At 36.2% G+C, this 17,729-nt stretch overlaps 1 protein-coding gene across 1 annotated transcript in view; it reads left to right on the forward strand.

Annotated features, from left to right (window-relative positions):
- The window catches only part of LOC150100847 (voltage-dependent calcium channel type A subunit alpha-1-like), a 1,659,894-nt gene that overhangs the window by 583,766 nt on the left and 1,058,399 nt on the right, over positions 1 to 17,729 (forward strand). Inside the window, exon 24 of the mRNA XM_090401918.1 lies at positions 12,825 to 13,014. Coding sequence (XP_090258044.1) covers positions 12,825 to 13,014 — 190 coding nt within the window. The remainder of the gene's footprint in view (positions 1 to 12,824; positions 13,015 to 17,729) is intronic.

Genomic DNA, 17,729 nt, shown 5'->3' on the forward strand with positions numbered 1-17,729 from the left:
AAAATAAACTTTAATATATACTTCCTATAGTTCGGCAATGTCACGTTGCCATCTTCATGGGACATAAGATTAAGACACGTGCACGCATGCACTAAAACAGAAAATAAGGTAGAAGCAAGGAAACTACAGTTTTTCCTAAAGTCCTGATGGTGCCCCCTAGTGGGCTATATTAGGTATTCTTGGCCATTGGGCTGAAGTTCCTCAAGATGTACATCTCCCAAATTTTGGGCAGTTCTCGTGCATCCAAATTTGTTGAGGTTTGGCATATTTCTTAGGGCTGAGGCTGATTCTATGAATAGTCTTTCAAATTTAAATTTGCTGCGGTGTATTACTGTGGCTTTCTTCCACCGTATTCTGTGGCGTGTATCCAGAGCATGGTCTGCAAGCCCATAGTGGCTGCAATGGTGAAACCGGATGTAGTCTTTGTGTTCCGCAATTCTGATATTCACTGTCTTGCCTGTTTGGCCAAAGTAGAACAGCTTACAAGCCCAGAGTGGCTGTACTGGTTTCACCAGTACAGCCACTCTGGGCTTACAGACCATGCTCTGGATATACGCCACAGAATACAGTAATACAGTGGAAGAAAGTCACAGTAATGCACCTTCTTTAAATAGGAAATCCATAAAGATGGCAACATGACGTTGCCAAAATATAGGAAGTATATATTAAAGTTTATTTTAATTTATATTCCAGTATACATTGTGAATTCCTTAAGTTATTTAGTAATCATGTGCAACCAATGTGCCTTTCTATAGGATAGTTATTACCAAGTTAATTAGTTACTAGTTAAATATCCTTTTCTTCTTTCTTCTTTGAGTGCCATCTCCTATCGGAGGTCGGCGACCACCTTGGCAAATTTTGAGTGATTCTCAGCTATTCTGAGCAGTCTCTCAGAGTTCATACCAGTCCACTGTCTGATATCTGCCAGCCAAGATTTTCTTCATCTTCCTTGTCCTCTTCTTCCATTTATCTTCCCTTTTATAATCAATTGAAGTATCTTATATTTTTCATTACGAAGTAGGTGACCAAGATATGCAGTTTTCCTTCTTTTTATGGTATCTAAAAGTTCACGTGATTTCCCCATTTGTTCCAGTACTTCCTGATTGGACGTTTTTGCTGTCCATGGGATTTTTAACGTTCATCTGTATAACCACATCTCAAAGGCTTCAAGTCTTTTTATTGATGTTGTCTTCAAGGTCCAAGTTTCTGCACCGTACAGCAGTACAGACCATACATAGCATTTAACCATGCGTGCTCTAAGTTTAAACGGTTACACAGTGTTGATTTCATCAAGAGAAAATTTTTTCTTGCCATTTCAGTTCTAAATTTTATTTCCATTTCTGGATTGCAATCTTCATTTAACCAGCATCCGAGATATTTAAACTTTGCCACTCTTTCTATTTGTTTCCTATTTAAAGAAAGTGCTAAATTAAGAATTGGTTTCTTACTTATGAATATCCTTTTAAGTTTTTTAAATATAAATTTCATCCACAAAAGACTATTAGCCTATAGTACATTGATCAGTACCATATTAGTACCATGGGTTGGCTAAGGTTAGATAATCCAGAAGCTAGAGACCAAACATGGACTATTTTTAAGCCACTTCAGGCATCCAGTTAATAGGGTAGTGGTCTCATGTTGTTGATGAAATTGGCCTATCCATCTAAAGACATTCGTGGTGGTGGGATTCAAACCCACAACTTGTTTGCAAGAGAGTGGATGTTCTAACTCTTCAGTTTAATATCAACTTTAAGTGGATAATTTAATGGATGTTTTATAGATAAAAGGGGAAAAAAATTCATTATTTCTTTCCTTAGAAATAATGAAATAGGAAATTAAATAAGAATTAATTGGAAATAATTAAATATTTCTTAAGGGCACATTTGCTTCAGTAATTTGTATGCCTTTCATAATAAAGTGACAACAGTGGTTGACAAAGAAAAGAGATACGGTGCTGAATTTTTTTTTTTTTTTTTTTTCTACAATGTCATGTGGTGCCCCATGACTTTGGGATGCCACATGACAAGTTAATAGTTAAGTTGTAATGTATGGAGTTAGATATAAAGTTAGTAAAGTAGATTAGAAATTTGCTATCTGATAAATATCAGAGAGTTGTGTATAGGGGAGCAGTATCAAGGAGAAGGAAGGTCACAAGTGGGGTTCCACAGGAATCAGTACCTTCCCTCATATTCGACATTCCAGAGATCAGAAACTACCTTAGTAAGTTGTCTCTGGACCCTTTCCAACATCTCTTTGTCCTTTTGAAAAACCAGGTAACCAAATCTGTGCACAGAATTTGTGGCCTAATCAAAGCCTTATACAATGGAACAAGAATCTCCTACAAGTTGGTGTCCTCTCCATCATTCCCAGAATTCTTTGTGTTGTCCTCACAATTTTGGCAATGTGTCCCCTCAATTTCAGATATTTATCCACTATCACCCCAAGATCTCTTATTTCCTCCACCTCTAACAATATATCCCCACCAAGCATAAATTCTATATCCCATCGTTGTAATCTTACTATATGTAGATAATGCTTTCCTTGACTTGTTTTGTATATACATATGCTAACCTGTACTGTTATCTGTTTATGTACTGCTGAAACCTCACAGTAATTTTGTTTATATGTAGATACTGCATTGCTTAACATAAATTTTGTGTATGCATCTTATTTACTACTTTATTTTTCGAATAATCATGTAGTGTTGTAGGACACCTTGTCTATTTGTGTACCTTCTAGTAATTCTGTTTATAAATTTGTCATGTTGTACCATCATTTTGTATTTTGGTTTAAGCCAATAAGAATACAATTTGGTCGGCTAAATCCCAAATTGCCAGCCCATCCTTGTTTGTTCAGTATCCAGGTAGATACCCAACAGGGTGTACCACGAGAAGGTGAGGATTGGACTTCAGGTCAGAAGCCCTGATTGGTTCTCTGCATTCCTTTAAAGGCTATGTGGAGGTCTCCTCTCAGTTATATAGCTTTGACCCTTAAGCACCCCATTCTGTTTATATGTATTACTAAATTCAGTTTATACTACATTGCTAAATTTAATTTTTATCTATGCATATTATATAATAATCCTTTTTTGCCTATTTTTGTACTGCTATAAAAGCATCTATTATAATTTTATATATATGTAGATACTGCATTCCTTGGCTTAGTTTTTCGTATTTTGTGTATTAACTTATATTGTTAACTATTTTTGCACTACTGTAATAACCTCTGACCTTGTGTGTTGCTGTGTCCTCTGCAGCAGTTCTGTACAGACATATTGTTTACAATTTTCTGGAAATGTTAATGTTGAAACCTTTAGTATGGCACAGTATGACCTTTGTAGTTTTTGTGCCAAGTAAACTATAAACCAACCGATCAACCAATCCCATCTTTGTTTCTCAAATTTTAAAACCTTACATTTTGCAACATTGAACTCACATCCTCTTTTCTGTGCCCATTGACTCATTTTATTCAAGTCTTCTTGTAGGGCCACAACATCTTCTCTACTCTTCATAGTTTGTCCCAACATTGCATCATCTGCAAACAACTGAATATCCCCATCCAAATCTTCGTCCATATCATTAACATACAGGTTAAACAGCAATGTCCCTAAAACAGATCCCTGAGGCACACCACTAGTGACTTTCCTCTTCTATGATATTGCTCCCCCATATACAATTTGCTGATACCTATCAGATAGCCAGTCTCCAATACAATACACTAATCTAATATTCAACCCCATCCACTTTAGTTTGACTATCAACTTATCATGAGGTAATCTGTCAAAAGCGTTTGCGAAATCTAAGTATCTACTGTGTATCCCTCTCTTCTGTCCAAGTAAGCTGTCACATTATTGTAATAAGTAAGTAGATTACTGAAACATGACCTCCCTTTAGCAAATCCATGCTGTCCATCAAAGATAATACCATTGTTGTCAACCCACTTGTGGATCCCACTTCTCACCAGCTTCTCCAACAATTTAACCACAACACCTGACATGCAGATAGGTCTATAATTTGATGCCTGAGTTCTATCACCTTCCTTATGAAGCGGCACAATCTTGCCCTCCTTCCACTCCTTTAGAATTCAACCCATTGCAAGACTATTATTAAAAAAAAAAGTCAAGGCAGATGTCAACTCACTAGCACATTCCTTCATAATATGTGGTGATATATTATCAAGTCCCACAGCCTTATTAACATCAAGTTTGCTGAATTCCTCATAAACTTCTTGCTCACTTACAGTTAGTCTCTCCTCCCCATCATCAACTGCTCTCAATCTCTCCATGATGTAACATTCACATGAATGAAAGACCTTTATGAACTGCTCGTTTAGTATCTCCACCACACCTTCTGCAACAGCTGTCTTTATTCCATTTTCTCCAGTCAATGTCATCCTTCCATAATCATTCTTTTTTTTGCTGGCTACATATCGTAAAGACTACCTAGGATTTTTTTTTTTGGCTTCTTTAGCTAACTTGTGCTCATATTTCAATTTTGCTACCCTCACCAACCAAGTCACCCTCCTTGCCTGATCTTTGTAATCTTCATGGAATTGGTTATTTCCACTTCTCTTATGCTGCCTCCATAATGTCCGTTTATTCTGTATAGCATGCTTAATCTCTTTATTCATCCATTTCACACCTACCTTATTTAACCTTCTCACACTTGGAATACATTCAGACATTGCATCTACTAGATAGTTCTTGAAAATTCCCCAAGCTGCATTGACCTCTTTTTCAGCTATCTCCTCATTCCATGCTACACCTGCAAGCTATGTTCTGCACGCTTCATAATCACCAGCCTTTTAGTTCAACATATAACCTTTTCTCACAGAGGTTCTCATACTGCTGGCAATCACCCAGATAATCACTTCATGGTCACTCTCACCAACTGGAGAGTGATTTGACACCTCATTTATAATTACGTCCTCTGATGAGATGATCAAATTTAGGTTTATATCTTTTTCATGTGTTGTAATCATACTTCCTAGATAGTTAAATGAATTCAGCTGTTCTAAAAGCTTGTTATATCTTACTATTTTAGTTCTTGTTGGATCTTAATTGTCCTATAAAGGCCATCATTTTTTATTTTTCTATTGATATTATCATTCCATAATCTTGGGCTATTTCATTTAAATTTAAAATACCTTTCTGTAAGTTATCTTCAGGATTTGTAATTATTATTTGATCATCAGCACAAAGGAGAGTGATTAAGTTCACAGTAGGAGAAAGTTTAATATCTGGATGGAAATTTTTATTCCATTGGCGTTAGTGTCCTTGGTGAATGTGGCGGTTGTGTTTAGTTAGAAAACATGTTTTCTAACTAAACACAATGTGTTAGGCTAGAAAACGTGTTTTAAATTTAAATATAGTGTGGCTTTTTGTCTCAAATTGTGCTGCAGTTGTGCATCGGTTAGATACACGTGTCCTTCAGTGGTGTTATTGTTTGGAACTGTGTTGTATATATTGTGTTTTTGCTGCTTTTTGTTTCACTACTTCAATGTGTAAAGATGGCATCCAACAAGAAACGTATGTCAGCGGCGCGCAGGACTTCTACTTCTACACGAAAGGCTAGCTCAGCGACAAATTTTTCGCAATGGATGCGTTGCGGAAACTGCTGCATGTATGCGCCGAAGAATGTGAAGGATCTGTGGTCAGTCTGGCTAAATGAGAAGAACGAAAATGTCGACGTATGTGAGAAGTGTCAGGATAGGCTTGAGCGTTTAGGAATGGAAGCTGACATCAGGACCATAGTGGAAGAATTTTGGCGGGAGTTCATGAAAATGAAAAATGACCTTCATCTTCTGCATGAGGAATTGGAAGTGCTCAGTAAGGAGATACTGGAAGTTAAAACTGAGTTTAATGTGTTAAACAGAGTAATTAGGACTATAGAGATTACTTTAGCTGAAGTAACTAGAACAGGATTACGTATGGGTGAGTCTTTGGTGAGTGATGCAGTAATAAATAGTATGGGAGTGATTGGGAGTCAGCAAAATAAAACCACAATAGGTCTAGAAGAAACGAGATGTCATGAGAGTGGGGGGGGGTAAGTAAAAGAGCATTGAGTAACGAAACTAGGAGAGTCATGCTGAATACCTTAGGAAATGAGTCCATGAGTGATGCTTGTGTGGACTTGAATGAAGTTAAGAGTGGTAAGATATATGGTGATTCTGTGATTAAGGGTATGGAGAGTGGTATGCCTGAGGAGTGCTTGGCTGGTGGGACTATAAAAAGAGTGGCTTTAGCTATACAGAGAGGGCATGATGCAGACAAGATGATAGTTATGGTGGGTACAAATGACCTGAGTGGTGGTATAAATCAGGTAGCAAAAGATTTAAGAACATAGTTAGATATTGTGAAGAAAAGTGTCAATGGGAGGATAGTGTGTGTGTGCTGCCTCATTTTGACAATTACGAGTTAAGTAGACGAGCGATGATAATGAATGATACGATTGAAAGAATGTGCAAAAAAAGAGGTCTGGAATTTGTTGATGTCTGGAGTGTGTTTGAAGGAAAAAGACAGCAGTATGCTAGAGATGGGCTGTATCTGAACATGGAAGGACATAGGTGATTGAAGAAGTTACTGTTTTCTGAACCAGTTGAAGTCATTGGGCAGGGAAACTAATATTGAAAAGATTGAGTGTAAGAGAGAGAAACTTTAGCAGTGATTTTATATTTATTGATCCTTATTCACAGAATAAATTGCAGAAGAGAGGGGATAAAAATCGGCATGGGACTACTGAAATTAGTGGCTTGTATATCAGTTCTACAGCTAGTAGCAAGGTTTATATGTTGGTCAGATATAACTGGTAATTAGTTTATGGAATTAACAACGCATATAAAGTATATTAATTAAAGGTAACTTTAATGAATAACTTCTATATTTCAGCAGCGTCACGCTGCCATCTTCAGGAATATAAAGATATGGTATGTGCACGCAGGCACTCACAAAGCAAATGAGGAAGAAAGCAAGAAACTAATATTGTTCCTAAAGTCCTAATGGTGCCCCCTGGTGGGCTAATTTGGTAGTCTTGGCAGTTGGGCTGATGTTCTCATAATGTAAGTCTCCCAAATTTGGGGTAGTTTCATGCACCCAAATTTGTTGACGTTAGGAACGTTTTTTAGAGCTGCTGAAGATTCTTTGAATAATCTTTCGTATTTAAACTTGCTGCGATGTATTATTTTTGTTTTCTTCCAACGAATTTTATGGTGGGTATCTAAGGCATGGTCTGCCAGCCCAGAGCGGCTGTACTGGTGAAACCGGATGTAGTCTTTGTGTTCTGAGATCCTGATATTTGTTGTTCTGCCTGTTTGGCCAAAGTAGGACAATTTGCAGCTGCAAGGGACCTGGTATACACCAGGTAGGTCTAGGAGAAGTAGTTGGTCTTTGGTAGAGCGGATAAGGGATGCCAACTTTTTATATGGTCTGTAACAAGAAGTAAGGTCATATTTTTTGAGGATATTAGTTATTTTCTCAGAGGTGCCCTGGATGTAGGGGATGGTGATAGACTTAGTGTAATCTTTATTGTGGAGGGGGGAGGGGGGGTTGTGGTTTACTGGCTTTAGTATTTTTTGGATTTTTTGGGGGTTATTGCCATTGGCTAAGAAAGTGTTGAGGATGTGGTTTAGTTCAGTAGTTAGGGCCTTGTCATCTGCCCTGTATCTGCCAGTATGGGTGGGTTTTCTGTAAACAGAGAAAACCAAAGATCCATCAAGCTAGCAGGTGATTAAAGTGTCTAGGAAGGGGAGAGTGTTGTTTTCCTCTTTTTCTAAGGTGAACTGAACTTTGGGGTGTTGGTTGTTTAAGTGTGTTAGGAAGGAGTGGAGTGAGTCTGAGCCATGTGGCCAAATAGCGAACACATCATCCACGTAACGAAGCCAAATAGTGGGTTTTTGTGGGGCGGAGTTTAAGGCTTTCTCTTCAAAGGTCTCCATAAAGAAATTGGCCAAGGGTGGGGAAAGTGGTGAACCTATGGCTGTTCCCTCTATCTGTTTGTAGAACTTTCCTTGCCAAACGAAATAGCCTGAGTTCATTGTGAACTGAAATAGGGCTGAGATATCGGGAGGAAACTTGGCTTGGATGAGCTCTAGGGTTTCTTTGAGTGGGACATTAGTGAATAGGAAGGAGACGTCAAAACTGACCATTATGTCAGTGTGTTGGAGTGAGAGGTTTTCTATACTGGCTTTAAAGTAGGCTGAGTTTTTTTATGTGTGATGGTGTATTGCCAGTATAGTGTGTGAGCGTTTTGGCTAAATGTTTGGCTAATTTATATGTGGGGGAATCAATGCCATCCACTATGGGACGCAATGGCACATTTTGTTTATGTATTTTTGGGAGTCCATATAATCGGGGGGGGCTAGAGTTGTAAGGTTTTATTTTGTTAGTGACTTTCACAGGCCAAGAAGTGACTTTCTTAAGTAGTCTGTGGAGAGTTCTAATCTGTGAGTGAGCTGGTAGGATTATATTCTATAGGGAGGTAAGTGGTATGGTCTAGTACTAAAGTATTAAGCTTACCTTTGTAGTCCTTTTGATTTAGCACCACAGTGGCATTTCCCTTATCCACTTTGGTGATTACTATTTTTTTATTGTTTTTCAATTCTTGTAGGGCTGCATATTCGTTTTTGGATAAGTTGGTTTTTGGAGGTTTGGCTTTAGTGAGAACACCGACTACATCCAGTCTAACGTTGTTGGCGATATGGTTTGGCAGGTTGCGAATCCCACGTTCTATTTGGATCATGATTTCTTCGGCAGGTATTCTTTTAGGAGCTAGGGCGAAATTGTGACCATGCAAGTGCGGTGAGTGCTTCAGGCTTTAAAACTGCCGATGAGAGGTTGACTACAGTGTTGAGTGGTGGCTGTGGTATGGAAGTAGAATTCTTTATCAGGTTTTCGTATTTTTTCAAGTGCCGACTTCGTATTTTTTGAATTCTTTTTTTGCCGATGCGCATGAGATGTCATAAAGTATCGACAATAGATCACAGCCGAGTGTATTCAGAATCATGATCATCCATGGAGATGCCATCGCACGAAAGGCCCATCAATACGTTGTAGGGCCCTTTCAATCATGTTGAAAGGGCCCTACAATGAAACAATAAAGTATACTATTTGAGTAAAGACAGTCAAAATGAAATATTGGAAACTTTAAGTAACGCAATCAGGGATACAATTTTATTATCAATTCGAAAATCTAAATATTATTCCATAATTTTAGACTGCACACCTGATGCAAGTAAAACAGAACAAATGACCATTATTATTGGCTTTGTTTCTTGTGACAATGGAATTGTCAAGATCAGGGAAAACGTTTTAGGTTTTGCAGATGTATCAGATTCCACAGGACGTGGTTTATGTACAACAATAATGGAACAACTGGAAAAATGGAACATTCCCATTGAAGATATGGGAGGTGAAGGGTATGACAATGGGGCAAATATGAAAAGGAAAAAACATGGGCTCCAAAATTTGCTTCTGAAGAAAAATCCTCCAGCTTTTTACGTGCCATGTGCTGCTCATACTCTAAATTTAATAATTAACGATGCAGCCAAAGTGAATGCAGATACAATTAGTTTCTTTGCAATTATTCAAGAAATATACAATTTCTTTTCATTCTCTTACAAACGTTGGGCAATTCTTTTAAAGTTCGTAAAAAAAATTAACATTGAAACGGCCATCAGAAACACGATGGGAAAGTAAAATTAATGCAATCCACCCTCTACGATATCAGTTAGGAGAAATTTATGATGCACTTTTTGAAATTTTAAATAATGAAAATTTTAATAAAGAAACTCAGCATGAAGCATAAACATTGTGTGCTAAAATAAAGGACTACAAATTTATTTGCTCTCTTATAACTTGGCATGATTTACTTAACAGAATAAACCCTGTGTGTAAAATGCTTCAAGACAAAAATATGAACATTACACTTGCTTTAGAATCTATCGAAAACTTAAAAATATTCTTACAAGAGTATTGCAAGAGTATTGTAAGATTACAAGAAATTTTAAAGAAGTTCTAAAAACGGCAAAAGAACTGAGTGAAGAGGGACGGAGAACAAGAATTTAAAACTGGGACGGAAGTTCGACGACAATTTGACTATGAGCATCATGACGAAACGCCACAATCACCAGAAGATAAATTTAGAGTGAATGTGTTTTATACACTTCTAGACATTGCAATGTTCGTTAATAGAACGTTTTGAACAACTAAAAACGTATTATGATAATTTCGATTTCTTATATAGATTACTACAAATTAATAATGAAGATTTACGAAAAAATTATGACGATTTAGAGATTCTCTTGAAGGACAGCGACAAAAAAGGCGTAAATGCAATAGAACTATATGACGAGTTATGTGCTTTCCAGGATATTTTTCGGAAGGATAATTTAAATATTCAAAACCCTTTTGATATTCTTAATTTTATTGTGTTCAATAATTTATCTTTCCCTAACATTTCAATTGCTTTAAGAATACTATTAACTTTACCTGTTAGGTAGCGAGCAGCAAACGTTCCTTTTCCAAGTTGAAATTGATTAAACCTACTTAAGAACAAGTATGTCACAAAAAAGGCTTGTTAGTTTGGCGTTAATAGCTATTGAAAATGATATATGTGTGGAATTAGACGTTAAGACCATTATTTCTAATTTTGTGAATATGAAATCAAAACCCTAAAATTTTAATTTAAAAAATTTCAAGTATATTTATGTAATTTAATTTATTTTCTGTTATTCTGTAAAGATGTTATTTTTTGAATACTTATATTAAATGTTCTAATTATTTCTGAATTCTTTTCTTAGTTTCTCATCTGTCTTAAGTTTCTTTTATTTTCCTAAAAGATAGTTCCACTTATAAAAATTATTAAAACACTTATTTTAATTATTAAAAATTATTAAAACATATTTAAAATGCAAGAATTTTTTAAACTTTAGTTCAAATAAATTTTAACTTTAATTAAAATTCATTTTAATTTTGTTAGTGATTTGGGTCATGAGAAGGCTATATTCCCTGTATCGTTATATTCAACGATTAAAGTGAAGTGACTTTATTAAATTTTGCCTTAACTTTTGAGAATTTTTTGAATTTTTGGGTTTTTAACGATTATCCTGCCTAGTCAACACCCCTGGTTCATTACATTTAGCAAACCAACGTGTGGCTGTTCTGTCAAAATTTATTTAAGAAATTTCAAATTATTTAAATTTTTATTATCGTAAAAGAACCACACACGCCCGGATCGTTACAGGGGTGATTAGATAGTAATTGCATGCGGGCAGAAAAGACCCTAGCGCCGGTTCTGAATATGATATCCATACTTTCAACCCTTTCATTCAACTATCTACTTTTATAGATTCTCCTAAAGATTAACTATATCCTCTTGAACATCCAGGAGTGTATAAAGTTCCTTGTGCCTGCAAATTAGTCTACTTTGGACAGACTGGTAGATCAGTTAACATACACCTTGAAAATAAAAATTAGATCCGAGATCATCTGTATGGCAAGTTGAGATTGGCAGGCCATGTTCTGGATACTCCTTCTTATAGGATCAGATGGAGACAAACATCTTTATTACATAGAAGTCATTACAGGTCTGAGAGGCTATTCCTAGAATCAGGATCCTCTTTGAAACACTCTCGCATCCCCGATAAGTATAGTCATTTATTTACCGAAGATCTGAGAGACTATCATTTTAAGACCTAATAGTCAAACTTTTCGGAATTAACTTTGTAGTTATCTGACCCATAGAGGATGCCATGTAAGGACATTAGGTGTCAGCTACATTTTAAATTATTTCTACACTACATTACACTCAATCAAGTAATTATCAGAACACAACGATAGCATTTGCTGTCAGTTTGACAGGAGTGACAGTTTTCTTCTGTTGAGTTTTGTGGATTTCTATGCGACTCCCCACCATGAAGGTTGTTACTCTCTCATCTCTTGCCATCTACAGAAGACAAACGATCACTCTGCTCTTTAGCTGATGTTTATCAGATCTCTTGCAAATATAATTCACATATATTGGGCAGATAGGCCATTCTGTGGAAAAAGAATCAATGAATATCAATACTACATTGTAAACATGAAACCTCAAAAGTCTGGTCTGACACAGACTAGTATTTGGCACTGAACAAAGTATCCTGTAGAATGAAGCTTGTCATCTCCACAGAAGCAATTTTCAATATGAATTCCTTTTCAATTATGCTGCACTTTTACATCAGCCTAAATCAGCATGAATGTTTCTCTCTAACAAAAGTCTGAGGGATTCTCATTTTATGCAAACATCAAATATAGTTTTATTATTATTTATTAATATTAATTTCTAGCTTGCAGCAACTGTTTTTAATTGCTAAACCAGTTGTTGTATGTCTGTTGTATTTCTGCTCTTTGATTTGGTTATTGTTTCCACATACTGATGGTGTACTGTTATTTTCATTATGAAATATTTATATTTTCATTAAAGTTTATTACTGTGGTTATCATGTAATTTGTTGTTTTATAGTTATGCCACAGGTACCGTTAAAAATTAGAGATAAATATTGCTTTCCTACTTTGATCAAGATGTTCACTGGAGCCACCAGTGAACATCTGTTTGGTGACTTGCTTCTCTCCCCAAGTTGTGAATGACATTGTTAGAGCTGTAGCCATATATATGAAGAGAATAGATATTCCATTTAATTTGATATATGCTAGTCCTGTAATTATTTTTAATATTAGTTGATCAAGATGAAACAATTGTATCTAGCAGGCAAAAATGAAAATTTAAATTTAAGTTAGATCCTATTTCTGAGATAATTTTTAAAGTTTCTTTTCGTCTTCTTTTTTTTTATAGGATTCGTCGTGCAGCCCACTATGTAGTTAATCTTCGTTACTTTGATCTCTTCATTATGATTATAATTTCACTAAGTAGCATAGCTTTAGCTGCTGAAGACCCAGTCATGGAGGAGTCCTACAGCAATCGTATTCTCAACTATTTTGATTATGCCTTTACAGGGGTTTTTACAGTAGAGATGGTTCTTAAGGTTTGTGCTCTTTTTTTTCCCCCCTTAATTCATTTGATGATAGAGAATGAAAGTATAAAAGAAAGTTTTTACTCATCGTTACTGCTAAATTCACTAGCTAACACTGAAAAATTGCTGTACAAGTGTGTTATCAGCAGAAATGAATATAGTTATGTAATTAGCATCTGACAAAATATTTAGTATCCTCATGTGTAGGTTAGAGATCTGAGGCATTTTGTGTCATCATCATAGTCTATTCACAATATGATACAATGTGAAAAGGGAAAAGAGATATTATTATTATTATTATTACCCAAGATCCCATGGAGTCAAAGACTCATCTAGGAGGTCTTTTTATCATATCCACAGCTCATCATTCCATGCTTTAAACACACTCAAATTCTCTGCAGACACCACATTCTCAAGCAAGGCATTCCAATCATTCACAACTCTGCATGAAAAAAACCTGCTTCTCACTCCCCTCACACTCTCTTTATACAGTTTCCAGGGATGACCTCTGATTCTCCCCTGATCTCCCACTATTTTCTGTAGAACCTCTCTAGCATTTATCTATAACAACTCCTTAATAACTTGTAGGTCTCTATCATATCTCCCCTCTTCCTCCTGTCACCAGACTCTGCAAGTTGCACTTCTCAATCTTTCCTCATACTCGACATTCCAGAGGATAGAAACTACCTTAGTCAGTCACCTCTGAACCATTGCCAGCATCTCTTCATCCTTCTGAAAACCAGGTGACCAAATCTGGGCACAATAGTCCATGTGTGGCCTAATCAAAGCCTTATACAATGGAACATGAATCTCTCCACTTCTACAAGTCATTGTCCTCCACATCATTCTCAGAAGCCATGGACTTTACAACGTTTCGATCTTCATATTAAGATCATCATCTGGAGCATATACAAATATACAGGACAAGCTGAGTTACATTACATGCAGTAAGCTAGAGAAACAACGATTTGATCACAGGTTATTCTACTGCCATTACTTCTAGTGAAAAAAAAAAAAATACAAATTAATTAATTATTTAGAAACTACATCAAGCTAAATTCTCTTTATGATAACATGAGCAAACATTCTTTCTTATAGATAGTTTTCTTTCAGTAACATTGATGTCCTATTTTTAGCATTGCAATAATTATTTTTGATTTAGGATTCTGGATTATCTACAGTCCTGTTTATAGTTACTCTTAGAGAGGAAGACGTGGCTGGATAGGTTAACTATGTTACTGTTACCTGGTACAAAATGTAAAATCTGAACTTTCAAGTTACTTGAATGCAGATATTTGGATGATCCTAGAAAAGATTACGGACAACATGGCAAACCATATCCTTCAAACAAAGAAAGAAAATCCCATTTCCAAATTTCATAGCCTAAAAGATCGACAAAACCACCGGAAATATTCAAATTTCTCCACAGTGACGGTAACAACCAACCAGAAGCAAAAAGCAACGGGAGTCACCAATTGCCTGCAGGTAACAGTAACTTAGTTAACCTATCCAACCATGCCTTAAACAAAGATGAACTCTCGGTACTTAACAAAGGTCTAAATTTTGCCATAGCACCCAGATCGATAAACAAACTGGATTTTATTTATAATATTGAAAGAGGCCTTAAGATTCATTCCAAATAACATAGTAGACAAAATGCATTTAGAAACCACCAACATTTTAAATATAAATTATAACAAAAAATAACAAACAACTTAATGAAACACGAATTAACAGCGGTGAAATCATTAAAATCAAATCCGGACATTGTGATAACTAGAGCCGATAAAGGAAGTGCCACCGTTATTTTAAACTGAACCACTTATTTAGAAAAAATTAATCTGCTAGTCTTGGACAATAATACACACCAACTCGTTAACTATGACCCAACCAGTAGAATAAAAAAAAACAACAGAGAAACTACTTAAATCAATTACTACATGGCCTGAAGATACGGTTAAAAAACTACTTCTGCACTATGCTCGTTCCCTGAGAATTTACAGGCTACCGAAAATACACAAACAAAACACACCACTCCGGCCGATAATCGAAGGGATAGATAGCCCAAATCATCACCTAGCCAAGAAATTAGTGGCAACACTCAAGGAGTTGGTAGGTCATTCCCCCTCCTATATCAGAAACACACAACACTTCATAAACATAATCAAAGACATTACATTAGAAAAAGATGATTTATTAGTCAGTTTTGACATCTCTACCCTCTTTATGAATGTCCCAATCAATGACACAATCCTTCTATTACAGAACAAAGTCCCTCCAGATATCACGGTGCTCTTTGCGCATGTATTACGTTCTGGTTATTTTGAATGGCAAAATGCTTTCTACCTACAAAAAGAAGGCACAGCCATGGGCTTGCCATTATCCCCCCGCCCCTATTGCCAACTTTTATATGGAACGTTTTGAGCAACATTCTTTTGATTCCTCTCCTTTAAAACCCAAAGTGTGTCTTAGATACGTTGACGATGTTTTCGTGATCTGGTCCCTTGGCTGCCAGACACTAGACACTTTCCTTAGCCACCTAAACAAACAACACAAACGCATACAGTTCACAATTGAGATTGAAAAACAGAACACACTTCTGTTTCTAGATACATTTGTTACACGTCTTCCTTCTGGCAAACTTTCCTTCACTGTTTATGGGAAACCGACACATACTGGCCAATATACACACATAAACTCCTACCACCATCCAACACAAAAACTAGGTGTCATTAATACTCTAAAAAACAGGGCTTTGAAGATCTGCTCCAATGAACATGCACTGAATGATGAATTTAAAGTTATCAGCAATACTTTTCTAAAAAATAGTTACAGCCAAAACACTGTTAACAAAATTCTCTACAAGACCTCAATAAAAAAACAAAGATAAACCAGACTACAATAAAACTATAACCATTCCTTACATTAAAGGAACATCAGATACAATAAACAGAATACTACAAAAATACAACCTCAAAGTCACCTTTAAATCTCCTGCAAAATTAAAATTCTTATTCAACTCATCCAAAGACCCACTCCCTCCGCTAGCCCACCCTGGAGTATACCATATTTATTGCACCTGTAACATACCATGTATAGAGGAAACAGGATGCACAATTCCTATCAGACAAAAAAGAACATAAATGACACATTAAATATAATAACTATGGTGAAGCTTGCCTTTCTGATCATGCCCCGAACACCTTACATAGAATTGACTGGAAAAGCACCAGTTGTTTACATCACCAAAACATGGTGTGAATGCAAATTTAAGGAAGCCTGTGAAATTATTATCAACCGCTCCAATCTAAACAATAATAATGGTCTAAAAATCCCAAACATATGGAAGGCACATGTTTGACCCACGGAACCTTCCTCTCTAAGAGTAACTATAAACAGGACTAGATAATCCAGGATCCTAAATCAAAAATAACAGTTATAATGCTAAAATTAGGACATCAATGTTACTGAAAGAAAACTACTCTATCTATAAGAAAGAATGTTTGCTCATGTTACCATAAAGAGAATTTAGCTTGATGTAGTTTCTAAATAATTAATTAACGTTTAATTTTTTTTTTTTTCACTAGAGTTTCATAGCAGTAGAATAAACTGTGATCAAATCATTGTTTCTCTAGCTTACTGTATGTAACGTAACTCAGCTTGTCCTCTATATTTTTTTTTATATATGCTCCAGATGATGATCTTAATATGAATATTGAAATTTCAGGAAATTAAAAGAGTTATTTATAACATGGTTGTGAAGTCCATAATTTCTAAAATGAATGCTGATCACCATGCAACACTAAATGAAAGCATTTCTAGAAGCTTTTGTGTTGTTTTTACAGTTTTGGCTATGTGTCCCCTAAATTTCAGATCCTTATCCTCTATCACCCCCAGAACTCTTATTTCCTCCACCTCTGACAATATATCTTCCTTTAAACCTCCTGCAAAATTAAAAATCTTACTCAACTCTTCTAAAGACCCACTCCCTCCACTAGCCCACCCTGGAGTATACTGTATTTATTGCACCTGTAACATACCATATATAGAGGACACGGGATGCACAATTCCTATCAGACAAAAAGAACATAAACGACACATTAAATATAATAACTATGGGGAAGCTTGCCTTTCTTATCATGTCCTGAACACCTTACATAGAATTGACTGGAAAAGCTTGAATTTGATTGAATTTGAATAAACTAGAGATATCGGCAGACGAGTGGGGTTAGCAGTTTAATGTAGCAAAATGTAAGGTCTTGAGGTTTGCGAAACATCGATGGGACGTTGCATACTCTATGGAAGGAGTTAAACTGGAGAAAGTAGGGGAGACAAGAGATCTGGGGTTGATGATAATGAGAAGGACACTGACCTGCAGAGATAAAACAGTTATCATTCCGTTGTATATGACTCTGATCAGACCACACTTAGACTATTGTTCTCAGATCTAGTCCCCAGGATTTGAAGGGGATAAATTAACTGTGGAAAGGGTACAAAGGCAGATAACAAAGATGGTGTCAGGACTGTACAATGTTAGTTATGAGGAGGATGGGCTGAGAGAGTGTGAACCGCAGAATTTGATGAATAGAAGGAGAGGCGATATGATAGAGAATTTTAAACTGTTGAGAGATGGTTACAGGGTTGACACTGGGGAGTTCCATTGCTTGGTTGAACAGCAGTAAGGAGTAATGACAAGGGAGCCATCCTTGGAAGTTACGAAAGGAAAC

The sequence above is a fragment of the Typopeltis vanoorti genome, chromosome 12 (genome assembly GCF_054136105.1).
Source record: "Typopeltis vanoorti isolate ZY-2024b chromosome 12, IOZ_Tvanoo_1.0, whole genome shotgun sequence".
In the NCBI taxonomy this organism is placed as follows: domain Eukaryota; kingdom Metazoa; phylum Arthropoda; class Arachnida; order Uropygi; family Thelyphonidae; genus Typopeltis; species Typopeltis vanoorti.